This window comes from Otolemur garnettii, unplaced genomic scaffold (assembly GCF_000181295.1).
Source record: "Otolemur garnettii isolate 467f Iridium unplaced genomic scaffold, OtoGar3 scaffold00062, whole genome shotgun sequence".
Taxonomy (NCBI): domain Eukaryota; kingdom Metazoa; phylum Chordata; class Mammalia; order Primates; family Galagidae; genus Otolemur; species Otolemur garnettii.
In genome coordinates, this window is record NW_003852457.1 from 9,187,366 (window position 1) to 9,207,536 (window position 20,171).

A 20,171-nucleotide genomic window follows, 5' to 3' on the forward strand; every position below is an offset into this window, starting at 1 on the left:
GGATTTGAACCTGCCACCTTAGGTGTATGTGGCTGGTGCCTTAGCAGCTTGAGCCACAGGCGCTGAGCCACCAGAGGGAATTAAAGAGAGAATTACTAAAGTATACCTTGTCAAGGTAAAAACCCCATTTCAGAGGCTTAATTGAAGCATCACAAAATTATAGCTAGCTGCTCGAGGACTTCCATGCCCTGCATGCCACAAAACCCTCCCTAGCCCAGTTGCTCTAGTCCTCGGATTGGTCGCATTACCTGTCTCCTGCCCTCCAGGATGAAGAGCTCACTGATCTTCTTCTGCTTGTAGATGTCATTCTTCTCTAGCAGTTTTCTGTGCAGCCAGTCAGGATGTTTGACTCGTGGCACTGGGTTCTTCACCTGTGGGAAGACCACACGATCAGGAAGAAATCCAATCTAAATGTGCTAGTTTCCAACCACTGGAGCCCCATGTCCCCTGCCCCCTTCACCTGCTGCAGAGCTGCAGGGATTGTGATGATCTTCTGGATGGCACTTCCCAACCGCTCTATGTAGTAGTCCCAGTCCAGGATCTGAGTGCACAGGAACCAGCAATAAGAGACAGCAAAAGTGGCAACTATTTGTGAAGTTTAGGTCACACAGAGCACTGAGCTAACTCTCTGCATCTCATTTAATTCTCTTAAAAGCTCTTTGATAAAAGGCACCCATTTCATAGAGGACACTAAGGCAGGGAACAGATCATGGAGCTGCAGGTGGCTGAGTGGGCACCCATGGACTTAGCCTATCCAAGAGACCACCTCCTCCTGGCAGTGACCTTCTTCAGTTTTGCCCTAAAACGTTACTATGTATTTCCTTGCATATTATGTATCAGAAAGGCAGGAGTGAAGACTCCTGATCATACATAAGGGGAGGAGTGCCCCCATCCCACCTGGTCTAGCTGTCCTTTTGAGAGTAGAAAAAAACCAGATACTCACTGTCCGAATATCAAAGTCTTGAAGGGAAGAGCTCTTAAGCCATTTCCGGAGAAAGTGCTTTCTCACTGTGGGCTCTGCCTGGAAGATTGCAAGTGGTATGGCTCTGGGTAAGGAAAAAAAGATACAACGTTCATGAACAGTGAAGATCATCCTAAATCCAATTACAATTCTCACCAAATGCACATGGAAATGAGGATTCATAACCTACATTTTCTTTTTTTTTTTTTAGACAGAGCCTCAAGCTGTCCCCCTGGGTAGAGTGCTATGGCTTCACTGCTCACAGCAACCCCCAACCCCTGGGCTCAAACGAGTCTCCTGCCTCCACCTCCCAAGTAGCTGGGACCAGGTGCCCGCCACAACGCCCGGCTATTTTTTGGTTGCAGCCATTATTGTTGTTTGGCGGGTCTGGGCTGGATTCAAACCTGCCACCTTAGGTGTATGTGGCTGGTGCCTTAGCCGCTTGAGCCACAGGTGCCGAGCCAACCTACATTTTCTTTAATGTTGTTATTTTATTCTGACCAAACCTTACAGGTGATGTCATGCACCACCCCCACTGCTGGCCCTTTGGTTTGTTTCCAGTGTTTCACAGCATCTATCCAGTAAGTCACATCCATGTATACACTTGTAAGTAAACACTTCTATAATGCTAGTCATTGGGTAAATAGAGAAAAGTCAAGATACTTTCTAGAAAAGACTAGCCCATTCCTATCATAAGTAAAGCAGCTGGCCTTTTCCTTCATAGTAGTAAACACTTGTGAAATACCATAAACATAAAGGCATGTGTGGTGGGACACACACTGCACTCACAAAGTTCTACCAAGCACCAGTGCTCTGCCACTTTGGCTCGCTGAAAAGATCAGAATATGGATGATACCTGTGTGGCCTCTGGCTGGTCCCCTCTAGAAGGAGGTAAGCACTACCCTAATCCTGGCACTTATCAATTCATGCAGGCTGCTATTCTGAGCAAGCATAAAAGGCAGAAAAGTTTCTATGTAAATGGAGGGATATATGTCATCCTGCAAATTGCTTTTGCTTTTTATTCCAACATTGTTTTGAGCTCTGTCAGTGCTGTAACCTGTAGCTGCAATTTAATCCTCTGAACCTCAGTATAGTGTTTGACTGACTAAAAAACATATCTATCCATTGCTGAGTGATAAGACACTTATCATGTGCCCATATTCAGCACAACCCAGGTCTTTGAGGAAGGTCTTGCCTCTCGGTGACAGGAGAGCCCTCAGGTCTGCGGGAGATGATGTAGCGGCAGCTCAGTCCTGCATCCTTGACCATCTGGTCCCCCAGGAACTCGGCCAGGCGCTTTGCTGTGCTGATGGATGTAGATTTCTGCTCCCCATAATCTTCCAGTTTCCGAGACATGGAACGGTTCTCAGAGATAAGCTCAAACAGCTCAGAATCAGGCATGTTAGCTGCCTAGAGAAAGAGGCAATGGATAAAGCAATACAGTGGGAGTCAAGGGCATCAAGCCTGAGCTCACTCAGGACAGTGTTCTACAAGGACATGCATTCCTCCAGGCTGCAGAGCAATACTTAAAACACATGCACACATGAAGCCTTAGCTTGTATTTTTATTTTTTTTGCAGTTTTTGGCTGGGGCTGGGTCCGAACCCACCACCTCTGGCACATGGGGCCGGCGCTCCACTCCTTTGAGACACAGGTGCCACCCTGAAGCCTTAGCTTTTATTTTTTTTTTTTTTTGAGACAGAGCCTCAAGCTGTCCCCCTGGGTAGAGTGCCATGGCATCACAGCTCACAGCAACCTCCAACTCCTGCGCTCATGTGAGTCTCCTGCCTCAGCGTCCCAAGTAGCTGGGACCACAGGAGCCCGCCACAACACCCGGCTATTTTTTTTTTGGTTGTAGCCATCATTGTTGTTTGGCAGCCCGGGCTGGATTCGAACCCACCACCTTAGGTGTGTATGTGGCTGGCACCTTAGCCACTTGAGCCACAGGCGCCGAGCCACCTTAGCTTTTATTACACTGTATAAAAATATGTCAAAACATTTACTGAGGAATTTGCAGAAAAAGATGTTTCACATAACATGGAAAGAAATGACAATTTTTCTCTTGAAAGGAAAAGACAGAAATGAGAAGCTGAGAGAGAAACAGTGACTGTCAGAGAAAAGCTGGGGCTAAGGAAGACCAGCGGAGTTCTGTAATGTGAGATGCCCACACCAACTGGAGCTGCACCTTCCTAGGCTTGTTCTCTTGACCTCTGGCCCCCACATCCTATGAGATCTGCTTAGCTCATGAATGTCCTGTGTATTCCATGGTGCTCCTCTTCATGTGTGGGGCAGCTCTATGCTTAACAAGACAATATGGTAAGAAACAGAGCCCACAAAACTGAGCCAGCCAGGAAATGCTCCAGATTATTTCATTTCTTCTATACAGAAAGCTTAACCTCTAGAAAACAATGCAAAAGAGGATAAAAAGGCAGATGCACCAAGATGATCAATGCAATGTTATTTATAATAAAAATCTGGCTGGTCTTGGTGGCTCATGTCTATAATTCCAGCACTCTGGGAGGCTGAAGTAGGTGGATTGCCTGAGCTCAGGAGTTTGAGCCCAACCTGTACAAGAAGGAGATGCTGTCTCTAAAAATAGCTGGGCATTGTGGCAGGCGCCTATGGTCCGAGCTGCTTGTGAGGCTGAAGCAAGAAGATTGCTTGAGCCCAAGAGTTTGAGGTTGCTGTGAGCTGTGATGTCACAGCTGTGATATCTGCTGAGGGTGACTGAATGAAACTCTGTCTCAACAACAAAACAAATATTCTAGCATTCTGGGAGGCCATGGCAGGTGGATTGTTGGAGCTCAGGAGTTCAAGACCAGCCTGAGCCAGAGCAAGACTCGGTCTCTAGGGAAAAAAAAAAATAGCCGGATGTTGCAGAGGGCGTCTGTAGTCCCAGCTACTTGGGAGGCTAAGGCAAAAGGATTGTTTGAGCCCAAGAGTTTGAGGTTGCTGTGAACTATTCCATGGCACTGTACTAAGGGTGACAAAGTAAGACTTTCTCAAAAACAAAAACAAAAACAAAAAAGAACACATCTCCACAGAAAAATAATAAAAATAACCTTAAATTCAGCTACCTACTGAACCTCAGGACCGGCATTCTTTCTTTCTTTGGGATGCTACCCTTCTCTTGCTCCTTTTCTCTATACCCCCCAATCTTTCTTTCTCTTTCTCATCTCTTCCCCCCATTCTCTCTTCCATTTCTCTAATATAAAATAAACTTATACTTTTATTCTTTTTTTTCTTTTTTTGAGACAGAGCCTCAAGCTGTCACCCTGGGTAGAGTGCCGTGGTGTCATAGCTCACAGCAACTGCCAACTGCCAGGCCCAAGCAAGTCTCTTGACTCAGCCTCCCAAGCAGCCAGGACCACAGGCGCCTGGCACAATGCCTGGCCATCCTTTGGCTGTAGTTGTCATTGTTGCTTGGCAGGCCTGGGCCAGATTCAAACACACCAGCTTTGACATATGTGGCTGGCAACTTAGCCGCTTGAGCTACAGGTGTCAAGCCTATACTTTTATGTTCTAAAAATATAAAAATAAAAATAAATAGGGCGGTGCCTATGGCTCAGTGAGTTGGGCGCTGGCCCCATGTACTGAGGGTGGCAGGTTCAAACTTGGCCCCGGCCACACTGCAACAACAAAAAAACAGCCGGGCATTGCGGCGGGCGCCTGTAGTCCTAGCTACTTGGGAGGCTGAGGCAAGAGAAATCTCCTAAGCCCAAGAGCTGGAGGTTGCTGTGAGCTGTGACACCACAGCACTCTACCAAGGGCAACAAAGTGAGACTCTGTCTCTATAAAATAAATAAATAAAAAATAAAATAAAAATAAACAAATTGTAAAAGTTATGTATGCATTTACAGGGTCCACAAAAACTTTAAAAATCAAAAAATTGGATATTGATTGTTGGTAAACTCTTCTGATTCCTTTTTTTGAGATAGAGCCTCAAGCTGTTACCCTGGGTAGAGTGCTGTGGCATCATAGCTCACAGCAACTTCCAACTCCTGGGCTCAAGAGATTCTCCTGCCTCTGCCTCCCAAGTAGCTGGGATCACAGGCACCTGCCACAACGCCTGGCTATTTTCTGGTTGCAGCTGTCATTGTTGTTTGGCAGGCCCAGGCTGGATTCAAACCCACCAGCTCGGGTGTATGTGATTGGTGCCTTAGCTGCTTGAGCCACAGGTGCTGAGCCTTGATTCCTTTTATTTACCGTTTTAAAAAATGCCTGCTTCATAGAGTTGTGTCACAGGATACAGAAACTGGAGGGAACTTCTGGGGGCCATTGGTGCATGGGATTTTATCAGAACCAGCCCAGGTTCATCTGTTTCCAGGAGTCCAGGGAACAATAGGTCCCTTTCCTGCCTTGGTGGCTCATGTGATGCCCTAATTCCATCCACTTTGAGCAAGTGAACCAGGCTTACTCCATTTTGTTAAGAGCTTGCAGACCACCCCCCTACTTTTGTAACCAAAATAGCCCCTTGAGAAAGCAGTGACCCTGTAAAAACAGAAAGGAAATTTAGCTGAGAACTGCAAAATCCTGTGACAGCTGAAAAATCTATGAAACTACAACCCTGTCACAAGTCTGGTCTGTGTGCATCCCCTAGTCCCCTTTGTAAGCCCCCCAAAGCTCTAACATTGCAGATGTTAGCTTCTGTAAAATTCTCTTATGCTAGGGCTTCCCACCCCCAGCTTGAAGTGTCATATGAAAACCTTGTATCCTCGCTTCAAAGGGGTCAAGAGACTTTGTGGATTGAGCCCACTCTTGATTGGCTGGCCCAATAAAGGACCCTTGCTTAATTCCGACTCAGTTGCTGACATTTCTCTATAATTCCACTTGTGGCGGGTACAACACTCTGAAAACTCACCTTGCTGTATAGCACGTCCAGCCAATAGTCAGCCACCTTGGCCACTGAGCTGTACACCTCTTCTAGTGTGCTGCCCTTGAGGAAGGCCTCAAATACCGAGGACTGGAAGATCTTAATCAGCTGCAGCTCCCCACGGCGTTTGACCTCAAAACCCTTGAGCTCCGCCAAGGAACCATCTTCATTGAATACAGCATATCTAGAACAAAAGACAGCAAAGGAGTGAAAACACCCTGGAGTGTGAGCTGCCATCATCCCTTTGCCTCCTCATCTCTTTCTGACCCTCATAAGGCAGCCAACTTCACTCTACTCTCAGGCTGATGCCTCTCAAAATTGAATTACTTGATGGCCTGCAGGACATGCAGGTAGTTGGGAAGCCAGTGCAAACTGTATCAGTAAGACCAAACTAAGGAGCCCAGGCCTGTCCCATTCTTGTTAAAAATGTATCAGTAAGCCCAAGCAAAGGAATCTAGACCTGTTTCATCCTGGCTCCCTGTCTGTTTTCCCAATTGGGTTGTTAAATCTAATCAGTCACAATCCATTTCCTTCTAGAGCACAAAGACTGTAAGATTCCCACCTCTTCTTCAGTTTCTTGCCTTCTTCCTTGGAGGCTGGAAGGATCATGGCAAGGTAGGGTCCATCCACCTCAAAAAAGATGCTGTTTTCTGAGCGAGTGACATAGGTAAGTGAAGATGGCTCAGCCAGCTCCTGGTACTGGTCATTGGTAAAGCCTTCCTGAGAAACAAAGGTAAAGAGTAGCAGTGTCACTCAGAAAGGCCCAAGCCTGGAAGCACCTGACATCTCACTAGGAACAGTTACATCAGGAAAGTAAAGCTCTTCTATTCCACAGACCTACCTGAGCAGCAGAAGGGGAGCAAATTCTGAAACAGGCAGTAATATAGTGAAACTCACTGCATCTTGTTGAGTCCAAGGAGCCAGACTCAGAAGGTTACAACTGTTGTGTTTCTATTCATTTGGCATCTTAGCACAAAATTACAGCACAAAATAATGCACTGAGGAGTGCCAGGTTTCAGAGTGGGGAAGGGTGTGCTGACAAAGGGATGGCATGGGAAATGCTGGGGGTTGCCGCTGTGTTGCTCTGTGGTGGTGGCACATGGCACTACGTATCCGTCAAAACCCACAGAGTTGCACAAAGAGTGAGCTTCATGTATGCAAATCAAAATCCATTAAACAGCGTGTTGGAGAAACAGGGATGTAGATTGAGAGAAACAAATCCCACCGCACCGCTGATGTGTGAAAGAACATGGTAGAAGCAGGGAAGAAAGTAGTCGTCCCTGGAGACTCTGCTGACTGGATAGTGGAAGACAAAGGAACAAGTGACCATCCACAGGTACTATGCTATAGTAGACGAATTTATTTCTCACAGGAGCTCAATTCTGGTAGCAAATCTGGTAGAAACTATTTTACATGAACAAATTAGAGACATGTTTGCCACCCTAGGAGAAAGGCATCACTAACAAGGAAAGGGGAGTAGACTGGAGCCAGAGATGTCAACATCTCCTTATTCCATTGCTTATTTAATTTACTTGGATGTGGATGCATGTATTTAAAAGCACACACACGAGCTAGGTGCAGTGGCTTACCCCTGTAATCCTAGCACTCTCAAAGGCTGAGAGTGTTGGTGTGACAGACAAAGAGAGGCTGAGGAAACCATTAGAATGGGAGGGATTGAAACAGGACAACCCAACACCACAGGGGTCCTGGCTGGGACCCTGGGACAAAGGAAGGACAAGAGTGGGAAAACAGGAACTCCAAGTGAAGCCTGTAACCTATGCCAAAATGGATTTCTAAGCTTTGACAACTGCACTGTGATTTATGTACAAGGCCAACATCAGGAAGCAGGCTATGTAGTATTTTTTGTAATTTTCTACAAGTTTTATATTATTTCAAAATTAAAAGTTAAAAGCAAAAAACTCTGGATGCCAGGCTTAAAGGGAAAGGCACAGAACTCAGTACCTTTTCAGCATAGCATTCTGAGCCCAGATGGTCAGACTAATAATCTTGCATGGCCAAGGGTGGGGACCTGACATTCTAGAGCTGGATGTCCATACCAGGCCAGGCTACAGTCCAGGGCCAGATGCCCCCTCTCTGGGACTTACCTTGACCAGGATGTTCAGCATGGCCCCAGGGTAGGAGATGGTCACCCTGGGCTTTTTTGCGTTGGTTGTCTTGAGGACGAAATTTTCTGGGAAGCTGTTGGGCAGGACACACCATATTCCATCCGTGTCCAGCTCTAAGGGCCTCCTGTGGGAACAAAAGTGTGAAGTCATCAGCCTCCAGCTTCCATCCTCCCCACACTGCCCCCCTGCCTGTGTGAACACCTCACCCGATCTGCTCAATCAGCTCCCGTGCCTGGGTGATGATGTTAGCCCCCGTGAAGCAAACAATGCCAGCCATCTCCATGGAGTACCAGCGAGCCCTAGGAAGACAGCGATAGCCTTTAGTGGGCAGGGATGCCATGAGGCTCCCTCCAGAAGTAGAATAGAGAGAGATCCCAAGAAAGGACTAGGGAAGTGGTCAAATGCATTTAAAGCAGGAGAGAACTGAGGCGGAATCTGGTCCTTCCCTGAGGACATTTCTCTGTCTCTACCCCAGGATGCCCGGCACAGCTCAAGAAAGTTTTGAAAGAGTATAATGGGCTGCCGCCACATCAGCAGTGCCGGCAACAACTCCAGCCCCTGCAAGACTTGCAACACAACCCATACCCACCCTGTGCTTCTCTGCTCTCTTTAAACCACTCTCCAGCCCCATTCTTGCCTCTGGCTTGTCCCCTCCTGTCCTGGGCTCCTGCTCTCTGCTGCCCCCAACCCAGCTTTAGGCCTTGCAGGGTACATGCCCCTGGTGAGACATTCTTCTGTCCATCCCTAAATACACAGAGCTGTGAAGCAAACATGCAGATCCTTTTCATGTTCCCTGGGTGAGGACATACACTGAGTGATATAAATATGCTAAAAACCACCAAATCAAACCTCCAGCCCATAGCACTGAGATAGCAGCACTTGTCTCTCTTGGATGCCCCAGGTCCTCAGTCCAGATGAGCCTACTCTTCTTGAACCCCCCCCCCCCCAGAACTGGCTCTTTCCCCAGAGTCCTTGACTTGGATGAGTAGCACCCCACTCCCACCCACAGGTACTCCCTGTGTGCTAACCAGCCCTCGGGAGGCAGCTATATACATTCTCAGTCATGCATCAGCAACCACCGGGTCCCTGCCATACCCCTTGCGCATGACATAGCCATAGAAGGAATTGAGGATGCACTTGTGAGCCAGCTGCAACGAGTCATACAGGACCTCCATGTTCTTGCAGCGCTTCAGCTCAGCTGCATCACCTGCCTCCATGGCTGCTGAGAGCTTCTTCTTCCATACCTGAGAACCACATAACATTCAGGACCTCAGAGCCTTCCTTCCATCTCACTGTCCACAAAGTCAACTGCCCAAGTTTTCAATATTTTGAAAAAGTCCAAATCTATCAAAAACCTGAAAACTAGTACAGCTGTACTATACTGAGTTCTAATCTAAATCATCACTTCAGAATAACTGTTCAGGACAGTCTGAGGCTTCCCCCTTTCTGGCCATTAGATCTTCAAAGTTAAAAACATCTATGTGTTTACTGTCTACGCAGGATCCAAAACACAACCCAGCTGGGGGAGCCAAGAATTCCAGGCAAAGTCCAGGAAAGATCTTCATTTCAGACACTAAACTGATCTCTCCTCACCAAGCCCAGCTCTTGAAGTATCTTGGACCTCACCTTATGGAGCCCTTTGAACTCGTAGCGCCTGTCACGGAAGGCGCGCACTGTGTCCACATAGAAGGAGTTTTCTCGCTGGCAGATGGTGGTGAGGCGGTCCTCTACCTTGGTGATGTGGATCCTCTTGTAGGCCTTCCGGCAGTAATCTAAGCACAATTTAGAGTAGCAAGGGTGTACCTGAGACCTTCCAGACACGAAAGAAAGAGCTGGGACTCAAGGGATGTAGAGTGACACAAAGGAACAGATATGCCGCTAGTTTATCACCTAAAGGGCAATCCTTGGATACCAAGAGCCACATACACCAACACTACAGAAAGAGAGGAGTTTTTGAACACTTGCTAAAAGAGAAGCAAAGAAAGGAACTCTATAGAAAGAACAGTTAATAGCAACCTACAACAGACTCTGGTCTGCTTGCACAAGTCACTCTCCTGACTTTGGATTGAGATGTACCAACACAGCCCAGGGAAGACACAGAACAGGTCCCAGATTCAGAAAGCCATGGCCATACTGAGCTGCTCACCTGCCAGCCTCTTCTTCTCATATTTAGCCTGCTCCTCACGGGATAGCTCATGAAAGGCTCGAGCTGGCCCCTCTGGGAACAAGGAGGGAAACTTCTCTGACTCTAGCTGGTGTTGGATCCGATGGTATTCACTGCGACTGGCCGGCACTGGGGAGGAGGTAACAGGAATAGGTTTAAAAGGAGCCCCAGTCTAACCTGTCTCCTGCAGAGTCCCTCAGCCAACACTCACTGAACTCGCCCCTCCACTGCCAGGCCATCTTCCTCTGACAATTTGCTCCCGGCTTATTGAAGTCGCAGGCAGCACAGGTGGCCTCATCCACAATGGCAGAGGGCTATGAGGTGAGAACAAGAAAGCAATTAGGGTTCAGGAAGAGTGTGCAATCCTGGTGCAGGAAGCTAAGTCTCACCTGCAGGCGGTTTGTCAGGATGATATTAGGGTACATGGCCCCCACATCCAGGTGGTAGATAAGGGGACACTCTATCCGGTTAGGAACATCTTTCAGGGAGGTGAGCTTGGTCTTAATCTGATCACACACCTATACAGAAAAGGTACCAAGATAAGAACTAGGAACAGCTGAGTAACACCACAGTTTCTAGAGAAGGAATGATAGCACCACACCCAGGGCCCAGATACACTTGATGCCTGTAAGAGCCCAGATGAGAACAGTGCCCCAAGGAAGCAGTACCCATCATCCCAAAAGAACTATGTGGCTCGAGTCATGTGTCCCAGACTGTGACCTCTCCATGGCATGGCCATAAGACTAAAAGTGGCAGCCTGGGGCCTGGCCAGAAAAGGTAGCACCATTTTGGGGTGCCCATGTGTTTAGTACGGTACCTAGCATGTGCAACACAGTCCCTAACGGATGAGAAGGCTCAGAGGCCAGCATGAGCTCAGGAAACAGGCCTCACCAGTCTAAGCCCTGAACCCCTCTGGACTGCCTTCCACATGCCATTCAACTGCCTTTCCAGCCATAGCTGAACCGTGAGCCTAAAATCTCCCAAGACTAACTCCTCAAAATCCTGTATAAAATATAAAAACTGCCCAGAACTGACCTTTTAAACAATGAACAATCCCCAGAGTGCAAAAGCAGTGAGTAGAAACCAGTACAGTGAGCTAGCTGACTTGGCAGATGTTCTGATAGGGGCCAGGAGGACTCACCCAGAGCATAACCAGGAAAGGAAAAGGCACAGTGGTAAAGGGGGAGCCAGGCATGAGTTTCTAAAGTCCCTCCTGGAGGGGATCATATATGGTCATATTTCATCCTCCTAGACTCAAACCATGACCACCATGTGAACTATAGTCCACCAGGAAAGCTAATTACACCCAATGCCCAATTAGGGCACATAACCAATTTCAGACCCTAGAAGGAAATGCAGGTGCCAGTATAAACCACAATGTCCACACACACAGCAGAGATACAGCAAGCCACCCTTAGCAGACAATGGGAGGAAATAACTGCTAACCTAAGCTCCCAGGAGCAGCCCAGAGCAGCCAGAAGCACACTGGCCTTCCTGAGGACAGTGGCTTGGGCCTGTGCTCCAAGCTTCTCTAAGCTTTCTTGTGCCTCCTCAGATAGAGACAACCTCAGAGAGGGATAACTTACACAAAAAAGAGCCCAAATGCAGTCATATCTCTCAGAAATCATTTCTCCATGAACGTATAAACTAGAATGAGTCTGCTCACCAAAACTGTGCCTGATTGAAAAGTACATCTTCCCTGAGCATCCCTGTAACAAGTCTGTCATGTATATTTTCACATCATCTGGGAACTCTCAAATCAAAGAATGAAATAAAAAGGGGCCCAAGGTAATAAACTAGGCAGCTACTAGGAAGTAGGAAGACTTTCAATAGCCTACACAGGGCTCCCTGCTAAAGATGAATTCACATTCCAAAATCAGAGTGTCAGATTAAATACCTACCCCAGCAATCAAGGGCAGACACCACAGGAAAAACCAAGAACTTCAGACAATAAAACTCCTGGATTAAACACACTAAAATAAGGATACTTTAAAATGTTAAAGACAATAAAATCTAAAACACACAAAAAACATACTTTTAAAAAAGCAGATTTGGAAAAGAACCAATAGAGCTTCTAGAAGTCAAAATATTGTCCTGAAAAACCAAGAAATTGACCACATAACACCTCATTAAATTATAACATCAGGTATGATAAATTCATTTTGTACAAAATGTATGCAACACCAAGAAACAAAATGCCAAAATTTGAGAACTACTATATCTAAGAGTTAATCTAATAATATTAGAAAATATAATATTTTGGCACTCATTAAGGCATGTGAATAGTTTGAGCTCATGAGTTCAAGACTGGCCTGAGCAAAAGCAAGGCCCTGTTTCTACCAAAAATAGAAAAACTGAGGCTAAAGGATCACTTTAGCCCAAGAGTTTGAGGTTGCTATGAGCTATGATGCCATGGCACTCTATCCAGGGCAATAGCTTGAGACAATCTCTCAAAAAAAAAGCGAAAAATCTCCAGTGGTCCCTCATTGTCTACAAAATAAAGTCCTAACACCTTAGAATAGGGCATGAGACTGAAGAAACTTATGGCCTGGGCTCCTGCCAGCCTGACCCCCATTTCAATAGCATGAAACTCTCCTACCTCAAAAGATCCATTACTCATCATAGCCACCTGTCCTGCTGGAGACCTTGTACTACCTATGTGCAGCACCACATATAGCAAGTACATGATAAACACATTGCTAGAAGCAGAGTCTGTGAAGGAAGGAGTAGGAACACAAGCTGTCTCTGCCCACCTCCTGGACATTACCTCTTGAAAGTTGGTGACCTGCTCCACAGGTACCTTCTCCTCCTCCTCGACTGCATGGCGCATGGTCTTCTCCACCTGTTGCAGCAGGAAGTCAAAGGCAGTGGGATTCTAGCACAAATAACAACGAGATGACATGAGTCAGACAGGAAATGTACCTGTACCAGTCTGCCTTGGGTGTACCACTACTGCCACAGGTGCACAGAACCCCCTGTACACCACATGTGGTGAGATGTGCCTGGCAAACTCTGGAAGGACCCACACGTTCACTCTGCAGTGTACTGTGCAGTCAGCCCTGGAGAAGCCCCAAGGGATCACTGAACCAGGCAGGGGGCTGTGGGAGAGGATGAGAAGGGGCTTTATTTCCGCCCTTAGGGGTTATGGCCCCCACCACAGAACAAAGTGGGAAGGCCCAGGAAGGCAGCACACCATCCGGAATCGGCAGGGGATGTCACTGCGGAAGACGCCAGACTCGAGGGCCTCCACGTGACCCCCTACGTAGGTTTCTGCATCTAGCACGTGTCCATCTGCTGTCAGCTTGTTGAGCTCCTGCTCTTGCTTGTTGGGGAAGATGATGTTGGCATGGAAGGCCTGCACCATCAGTAGGGCCTCACACAGTGTACCCGAGCCCTTCCGCAGCACCTGTGGGAGAGACCAAGGATTCTGAGGGTCTGGGCCAACAGCCTGATTGCAGGCACAGTCCAAGCACCACAGAAAGGCACCTAAAGTTGCCTTAAACAAGAAAGAAGAGGAAGTCTGTTAATAAAATGCCATAAACCCCACTTGTCCCATAGTCATGACATCACAACAGCCCTCCCAGGACCTACCTACTTCTGCTAGGCAGTGGTGAAGCCAAAACAGAGCAAGTGGATAAGAGGAGCATGTCAAGACATTAGAGCCAGAGAGCAGTGGGCAGAGGGGACACTGACCTCATCAGGCTCCATGGGGATGATGGTACACAGAGCAAATATGAAGGGGTGGACGTACTTCATGTATAGATAGTAAGTGGCAACAGCATCTGACACGGAGTATGTGGCCAGAGTCTGAGAAGAGAACACCACAGAGCAGTCCGTCAGGATCCATGAGGCACAAAAGGCAAAGCTTAGTGAGGGACTAGACCTCCTGTGCTGGCCACATACTTATGGGAGACAGGCACAGGACAGGATATATAGCTGGCTGCACACCCATCCATGGTAGAAGATGGGCAAAGGACAGGACATGTGCATACACAAGAAGAGAAGCCCTGCTTGGTGGAAGGCCAGTGGGGGCAGAAAGCAGCACCTGGGTCTAGGCCAACCTCTACATGGGACACATGTGATTGTGCAGCAGCATTGAGAGGGGACACAGGCACGTGCCTGGGGCTGCTCTGTGGCCATCCGGCACATGTCCTCAGGGTCCAGCTCCACAGGGTCATAGCCCAGCTTTGCCTTCGCAGCTGCCTTGAGGTTGTGGCTGCCCACGGGAAGGTAACTGTCCCTCTTCACCCACCTGGGAAGGAAATAAGAACAGAAGCCAGGGAGGAGACTAACATGAAGTCCAAGAACCCATGAGAACTGGCAGAATTGGACGTGACATAGAAAAGTACAAGATCCTAAGAGGTACCAGGAGACACATACCAACACCCCAATGGGACAGGCCCCTTGCAAAAACCCTTCATCTTGATCTTGGTCTCACATGTGTACCCACAAAACATTTGGGAATGTCAGAGCTGGTCTGGATATCACCTTACCCTCACCCTCAGCAAAGCTTTTTTTTTTTTTTTGAGACAAAGTCTTGCTCTCACCCTGGGTAGAATGCTGTGGTGTCATAGTTCATAGCAACTTCAAACACTTGGGCTATTCTCCTGCCTCAGCCTCCCAAGTAGCTGGGACTATAGGTGTGCATCACTATGCCTGGATAGTTTTTCTATTTTTAGTAAAGACAGGTTCTTCCTCTTCTTTAGGCTAGTCTCCAACTCCTGAGCTTGAATAATCCACCTACCTCGGCTCCCAGAGTGCTAGGATTATAGAAACGAGCCACTGTGCGGGCCCTCAGCCAAACTCTTGCCCTCTCCTTCCAGTGAAATAAGGTAGCAAAAGGGCAGACACACCCACAGCCTCTCCCCAGGTCTCCCCTCTGTGGCCCTCAGGTCTTGTTCCACAAATAGCACTTAACTTCTTTCTGTTCCCCCTGTACTGTTCCCTCAGCATGGAAACACTTAGGCTCCTCTCTTCTTCTAGAGGCCCCTACCCTCCACTAGGAGCTCATCTCTACCTCTTGTGGCTCCCCCAGGGCCACATACCCCAACAGGCTCCTCTCCTTTCATTGTACTTCTCTTAGGACAGTGGTTCTCAACCTTCCTAATGCCACAACCCTTTAATACAATTCCTCACATCCCAATCATAAAATTTTTGTTGCTACTTCACAACTAATTTTGCTACTGTTATGAATCCTAATATCTGATATGCAGGATGCATTTAGGTGACCCCTGTGAAAGGGTCATTGAGACCCATAGGCTGTCTTAGGAGCTCATGGATGACTCTGGCTTTAATCAAGACCCACCTGCCAGCAACTCCTAATCCATAGCATAAGCCCAAATTGAGCCTTGTGATGGTTCCCAGCCCCTCCCCTGAGGCTCCCAGGCTAGCAAGATTGAAGAACCATCTTCCACCTCAAACCTACTCTCTGCCCTGTTCTTAGCCTCCTGAGAGACTCCAGGTGCCCACTCTATCCTGAGAATTGGCATCCTTGCCCCTACCTGTCCCAGATCAGCAGACCTAGACCCAGGGTCCTCACTACCCTGCACCCTGCCTTGGATCAGAACTGTTACTCTGTCACACTCTGAACCAGCCCAGCCTCCTGCTTCCCAACACACATGCTGATGCCAGAGCTAAACAGAAACATGGAGGCAGCAGCTATGGCTCAGTGGGTAGGGCGCTAGTCCCATATACCAATGGTGGCAGGTTCAAACCCAGCCCTGGTCAAATTGCAAAACAAAAAAATAGCAGGGCGTTGTGGTGGGCGCCTGTAGTCCCATCTACTCGGGAGGCTGAGGCAAGAGAATTGCCTAAGCTCAGGAGTTGGAGGTTGCTGTGAGCTGTGACCCCATCGCACTCTACCGAGGGTGATAAAGTAAGAAAAAAAGAAAAGAAAAGAAACATGGCCAAGCTTTGTATGTTCCAGCAGCACCTAGTGCTTGTTGGGAAGAACCCACCTCCTTACCAGGCACAGAAGGCCCATGGAGAACCCCTGTCCCAACCTCTCTTGACATTTCTATGTCCACATCCCTCCTCCCACCCTGATATCAGGACCTTCTGACCTGTGAGCTGCCCTACATGGCCTGGTTGCTGCATCTATAACTTTGCCTGGGTGAGCCTAGGTCCCTCTACAGCTCCCGCAGCTGCCACAGCACCAGGGACTCGGCTCTAACAGAGTGTCTTCCCCACTTCTGCAGGCTGACATGGTTGTGGCTGCTGACTCAAGAAATTAATAGCAATAAGACTGCATAGCCCCCACCCCACAGAGCCATAGCTCTATTCTCTCAGAAGACCTGGAACTGCTTCTTTTTTTTTTTTTTTGAGACAGGAGCCTCAAGCTATCCCCCTGGGTAGAGTGCTGTGGCATCGTGGCATCGTGGCATCACAGCTCACAGCAACCTCCAACTCCGGGGCTCAAGCAAGTCTCCTGCCTCAGCCTCCTAAGTAGCTGGGACCACAGGCGCCCACCACAACACCCAGCTATTTTTTGGTTGCAGCCATCATTGTTGTTTGGTGGGCCCAGGCTGGATTTGAACCTGCCACCTTGGGTGTACGTGGCTGGCACCTTAGCCACTTGAGCCACAGGCCCCAAGCCTGGAACTGCTTCTTGAAGACTAACCTCTTCCCACAGAGATGCACTGACATACAGTGTGTACCAGAGGGGAATCTTCACAGCACCTGTGAGAGGCTGCAGTGTCATGTACAGTGTGCCAGGCACCTACCTGAGGCAATCCATGTGGATACAAGAGGGGGCCTTGTACTCTCCCTGGCTGTCCTTCTGAAAGCCAATTTCCTGGTGCATGCTTATGCCATGTACTGCCGCCCGGGCCTCCACAAACGGCCTGGACAAAGAGAACAGACAGGCAACAGGGACAGGGTAGCCTCTAATGCTCCTTCCTCCACTCTTCTCTTTGACACAGGGAGAAGGATTCCAGGACACACAGAGCATACCTAGGCACAGCACACACCAGTATCCTCAAGTCAAATGAGAAGCCCACAACCAGACACTCCACTCTTTCACTTTACAGTTTACTCACAAATAAGACATTAGACTCACCAGTCAAAAAAGTCCCCATTGTAGGTGACCATGATGGTGGGCTTGGTCTCTTGGACGTGTTCAAACCACCTTTGGATCAGATGAACCTGACCCGAACAAGCCATAGTGCTCAGGGTGTGCTTGCTCTTCACCAAACTATTTCCAAATTCCTCTCTGCATGTGCAGAAGGAGCCACTTTGTCAGCCCTGATTCCCATCCCACCCTCCTGTCTGCACCAGGAAAGAGGATCACACCTTTAGAAGAGAGCTCAGTGAATGAACATAGTTCTCATTCAATAAATGCCCAAGGTCTTATGAGTATCAGCATGCCTCTTCTCATTTCACCCCCAAATCCCATGCAATTTCTCAGGTGATGCCTCTTTACCTCATCAGGTTCATTGAATACACAAAAGGGCCCTTCATATTCTGGCTTGGGGGTAAACTCAAAATCTTCAATATCTTCTGAAACAATCTCCCTGTTGGTGATGAGGTAGCCCTGGTGAAGTTTATTAGCAATAAACACAAGTCAGAGATGGCAAAGCTAAGACACAACCTTCCAACATGGCCCAGAAACTCTGACTACAAAAAACTCTGCACATGAAGGCACCCAAGAGGAGGCTCTAGGATCTCCATTAGGAAGGAGGGAGCACAGCTAGATGTTGGAACGGCACCTTGCTCCAATTCCAGGAGTCTTCTCACTCATCACTCACCCAGCAAACACTAACCATGGGGCAGATGCTGTTCTCACTGGGGGAGAAGACAAGGTCCTCATTGCAGGAGCTTGCTTTTCAGATATCACTGCTCACCTGGCCATCGATCATGTAGGAAATCATCATAATCTGGTCTGTCTCAGGATCAGGAAACTTGAGAGGCAGTTTGGTTGTCTCAATGTCAAATGCCAAAACCACAGGGTCCTAGAGGGACAAAATTGCATAAAGATGAGCTCTAGGAACCCACCACAGCCTGCTGCACCTCTGGTCACTAAAGCAATAGTGGAAAGGATCTGAAAGAGCTGAGGCAGGTACCTCAAGATTGACTGCCCCACATCAAGAATACCATAGTTCATTAATGGTACACAAGATGAAATACCTGTGAGACAAAGGCAGAGCAGCTGGTCACAGGACAAGCCTAAGATAACGGCACACCATGGTCTCAAAGCTCTTTAGCACACATCTTCTCATTCTGACTCTTATGACAATCCTGACAGTGTTGTCATCTCCATTTTGGAAATGAGAAGAGGGAACAAAGACTTTCCTAAAGTCACAAAGCCATACCTGAACCACAGCATTCCAGTTACAGATTCATTTTTCACTATGTCACTATCAACTCCCATAATGGAAGTCATAGGTTTCCTTGAAATGTTTGAATCCAGCCTAGTTTGGATATAGATGGTAATGTATAGATGGTAATGCAAAATGTATAGATGGTAATGTATAGATGGTAATGCAAAATGAAATTATAGTCTCAGGTCAAAAACCAATGAAAATAATTTAGTATTTGAGGAAAAAAAAGCAAACAGACTTTTGAGTCGAATATACCTTTCAGCACTGAACTTGCTCTCAAGAAAAGGTGAAATTTCAAGACAGTGAAAACACAAACAGCACTTACGGGTCGTTCAACAAGGTCATCCCGGCGGGTTATTTCCACTGGAAAAGCATTTCCTCTGTGTCTGACATTATACCAATGAGCCTGCAGAACACATATATGTTTTTTTTTTTTTTTTGAGACAGAGCCTCAAGCTATCCCCCTGGGTAGAGTGCCGTGGCTTCACAGCTCACAGCAACCTCCAACTCCTGGGCTCAAGTGAGTCTCCTGCCTCTGCCTCCCAAGTAGCTGGGACCACAGGCGCCCACCACAACACCCAGCTATTTTTTGGTTGCAGCCATCATTGTTGTTTGGCGGGTTGGGGCTGGATTCGAACCCGCCACCTTAGGTGTATGTGGCTGGCACCTTAGCCACTTGAGCCACAGGCGCCAAGTCAGAACACATATATGTTAACTAGAGTCCTGTGTCTAAAGAATTCTATTTCTCTGTGAATTTACCCATAAGTATCACTTCCTGACTGCTGGGAACTTCACATGAGCAGTAACCTGGCCCTGCCACACTCACCACGTGGATCTTCAGGTCAATGGAGAGGCGGATGTGGTAGGGGACATCGTATTCACGCATGTCCATGATGTTGTCCAACTGATCTGCTATCTTCTTAGAGGTTTCCTCCTCATCAGTGATTACACTGCCCCTTTGGAGAACACTAGGAAATATATATAGAGAGTAGCTAACTCAGCTATGCTCTGCTGGGACTAGAGAAGGTAAAGACCAGAGTTTAAATTACAAAAGATAAACTGAGGTGGTGTCAATGGCCACAGAAGTCCTTCCTTAATGAATGGCCTTAGATAATCACCTCACCTGAGCTGCAGACATGAGAAAATTCAGTATACACTTAAGATGTGTGCATTTAATAAGATGGAAGTTACATCCCAATTAAAAAGAAAAACAATACAAAACAAAACAGGGCTATCAGTAAGGAAAGCACCCGGGGTGGCTATCCCCACCAGGTCCTTTCTGTTATGTAGGCCCCCACTTCACACAGCCTACATCTCTGCCGTTCTCTACATGTGTGGCCCATCCTTGCAGCCATGATTAGCTCACTAAGCTCAAATACTGAATGAACTATTCAGGGGAAAAAAGACAGTGAATCTCAGATATGGCTTAGGCTTCTGAGAACTTAGTCTCTGATTACACTTTCCAATATTCTGAAAAATAATTTATGGCATTGCTGGGAAAGAGAGGATCAGGACCATAATGCTCAGAGTCCCAAATTCATCTTTTGTCAGAGGATAAGATTAGCTCTTCGGAAGTCATCCAAACTTAATTACTCAAGATTTTCTCTTCTTAATTTTTTTTTTTTTTTTGAGACAGGAGCCTCAAGCTGTTCCCCTGAGTAGAGTGCTGTGGCATCACAGCTCACAGCAACCTCCAACTCCGGGGCTCAAGAGAGTCTCCTGCCTCCGCC

The 20,171-nt window shown here is 47.6% G+C and overlaps 1 protein-coding gene across 1 annotated transcript in view; it reads right to left on the reverse strand.

Moving 5' to 3' along the window:
• POLE (DNA polymerase epsilon, catalytic subunit) overlaps window positions 1-20,171 on the reverse strand; it is a 54,000-nt gene that overhangs the window by 24,807 nt on the left and 9,022 nt on the right. Inside the window, exons 7-29 of the mRNA XM_003792885.3 lie at window positions 19,268-19,409; window positions 18,767-18,847; window positions 17,965-18,072; window positions 17,544-17,654; window positions 17,181-17,266; window positions 16,846-16,965; window positions 14,243-14,375; window positions 13,817-13,930; window positions 13,317-13,529; window positions 12,891-12,998; window positions 10,513-10,641; window positions 10,335-10,437; window positions 10,106-10,252; window positions 9,586-9,731; window positions 9,055-9,203; window positions 8,166-8,258; window positions 7,939-8,083; window positions 6,396-6,553; window positions 5,822-6,017; window positions 2,157-2,371; window positions 944-1,046; window positions 461-541; window positions 249-371 (exon numbers count right to left, since the gene is read on the reverse strand). Coding sequence (XP_003792933.1) covers window positions 249-371; window positions 461-541; window positions 944-1,046; window positions 2,157-2,371; window positions 5,822-6,017; window positions 6,396-6,553; window positions 7,939-8,083; window positions 8,166-8,258; window positions 9,055-9,203; window positions 9,586-9,731; window positions 10,106-10,252; window positions 10,335-10,437; window positions 10,513-10,641; window positions 12,891-12,998; window positions 13,317-13,529; window positions 13,817-13,930; window positions 14,243-14,375; window positions 16,846-16,965; window positions 17,181-17,266; window positions 17,544-17,654; window positions 17,965-18,072; window positions 18,767-18,847; window positions 19,268-19,409 — 3,004 coding nt within the window. The remainder of the gene's footprint in view (window positions 1-248; window positions 372-460; window positions 542-943; window positions 1,047-2,156; window positions 2,372-5,821; window positions 6,018-6,395; window positions 6,554-7,938; window positions 8,084-8,165; window positions 8,259-9,054; window positions 9,204-9,585; window positions 9,732-10,105; window positions 10,253-10,334; window positions 10,438-10,512; window positions 10,642-12,890; window positions 12,999-13,316; window positions 13,530-13,816; window positions 13,931-14,242; window positions 14,376-16,845; window positions 16,966-17,180; window positions 17,267-17,543; window positions 17,655-17,964; window positions 18,073-18,766; window positions 18,848-19,267; window positions 19,410-20,171) is intronic.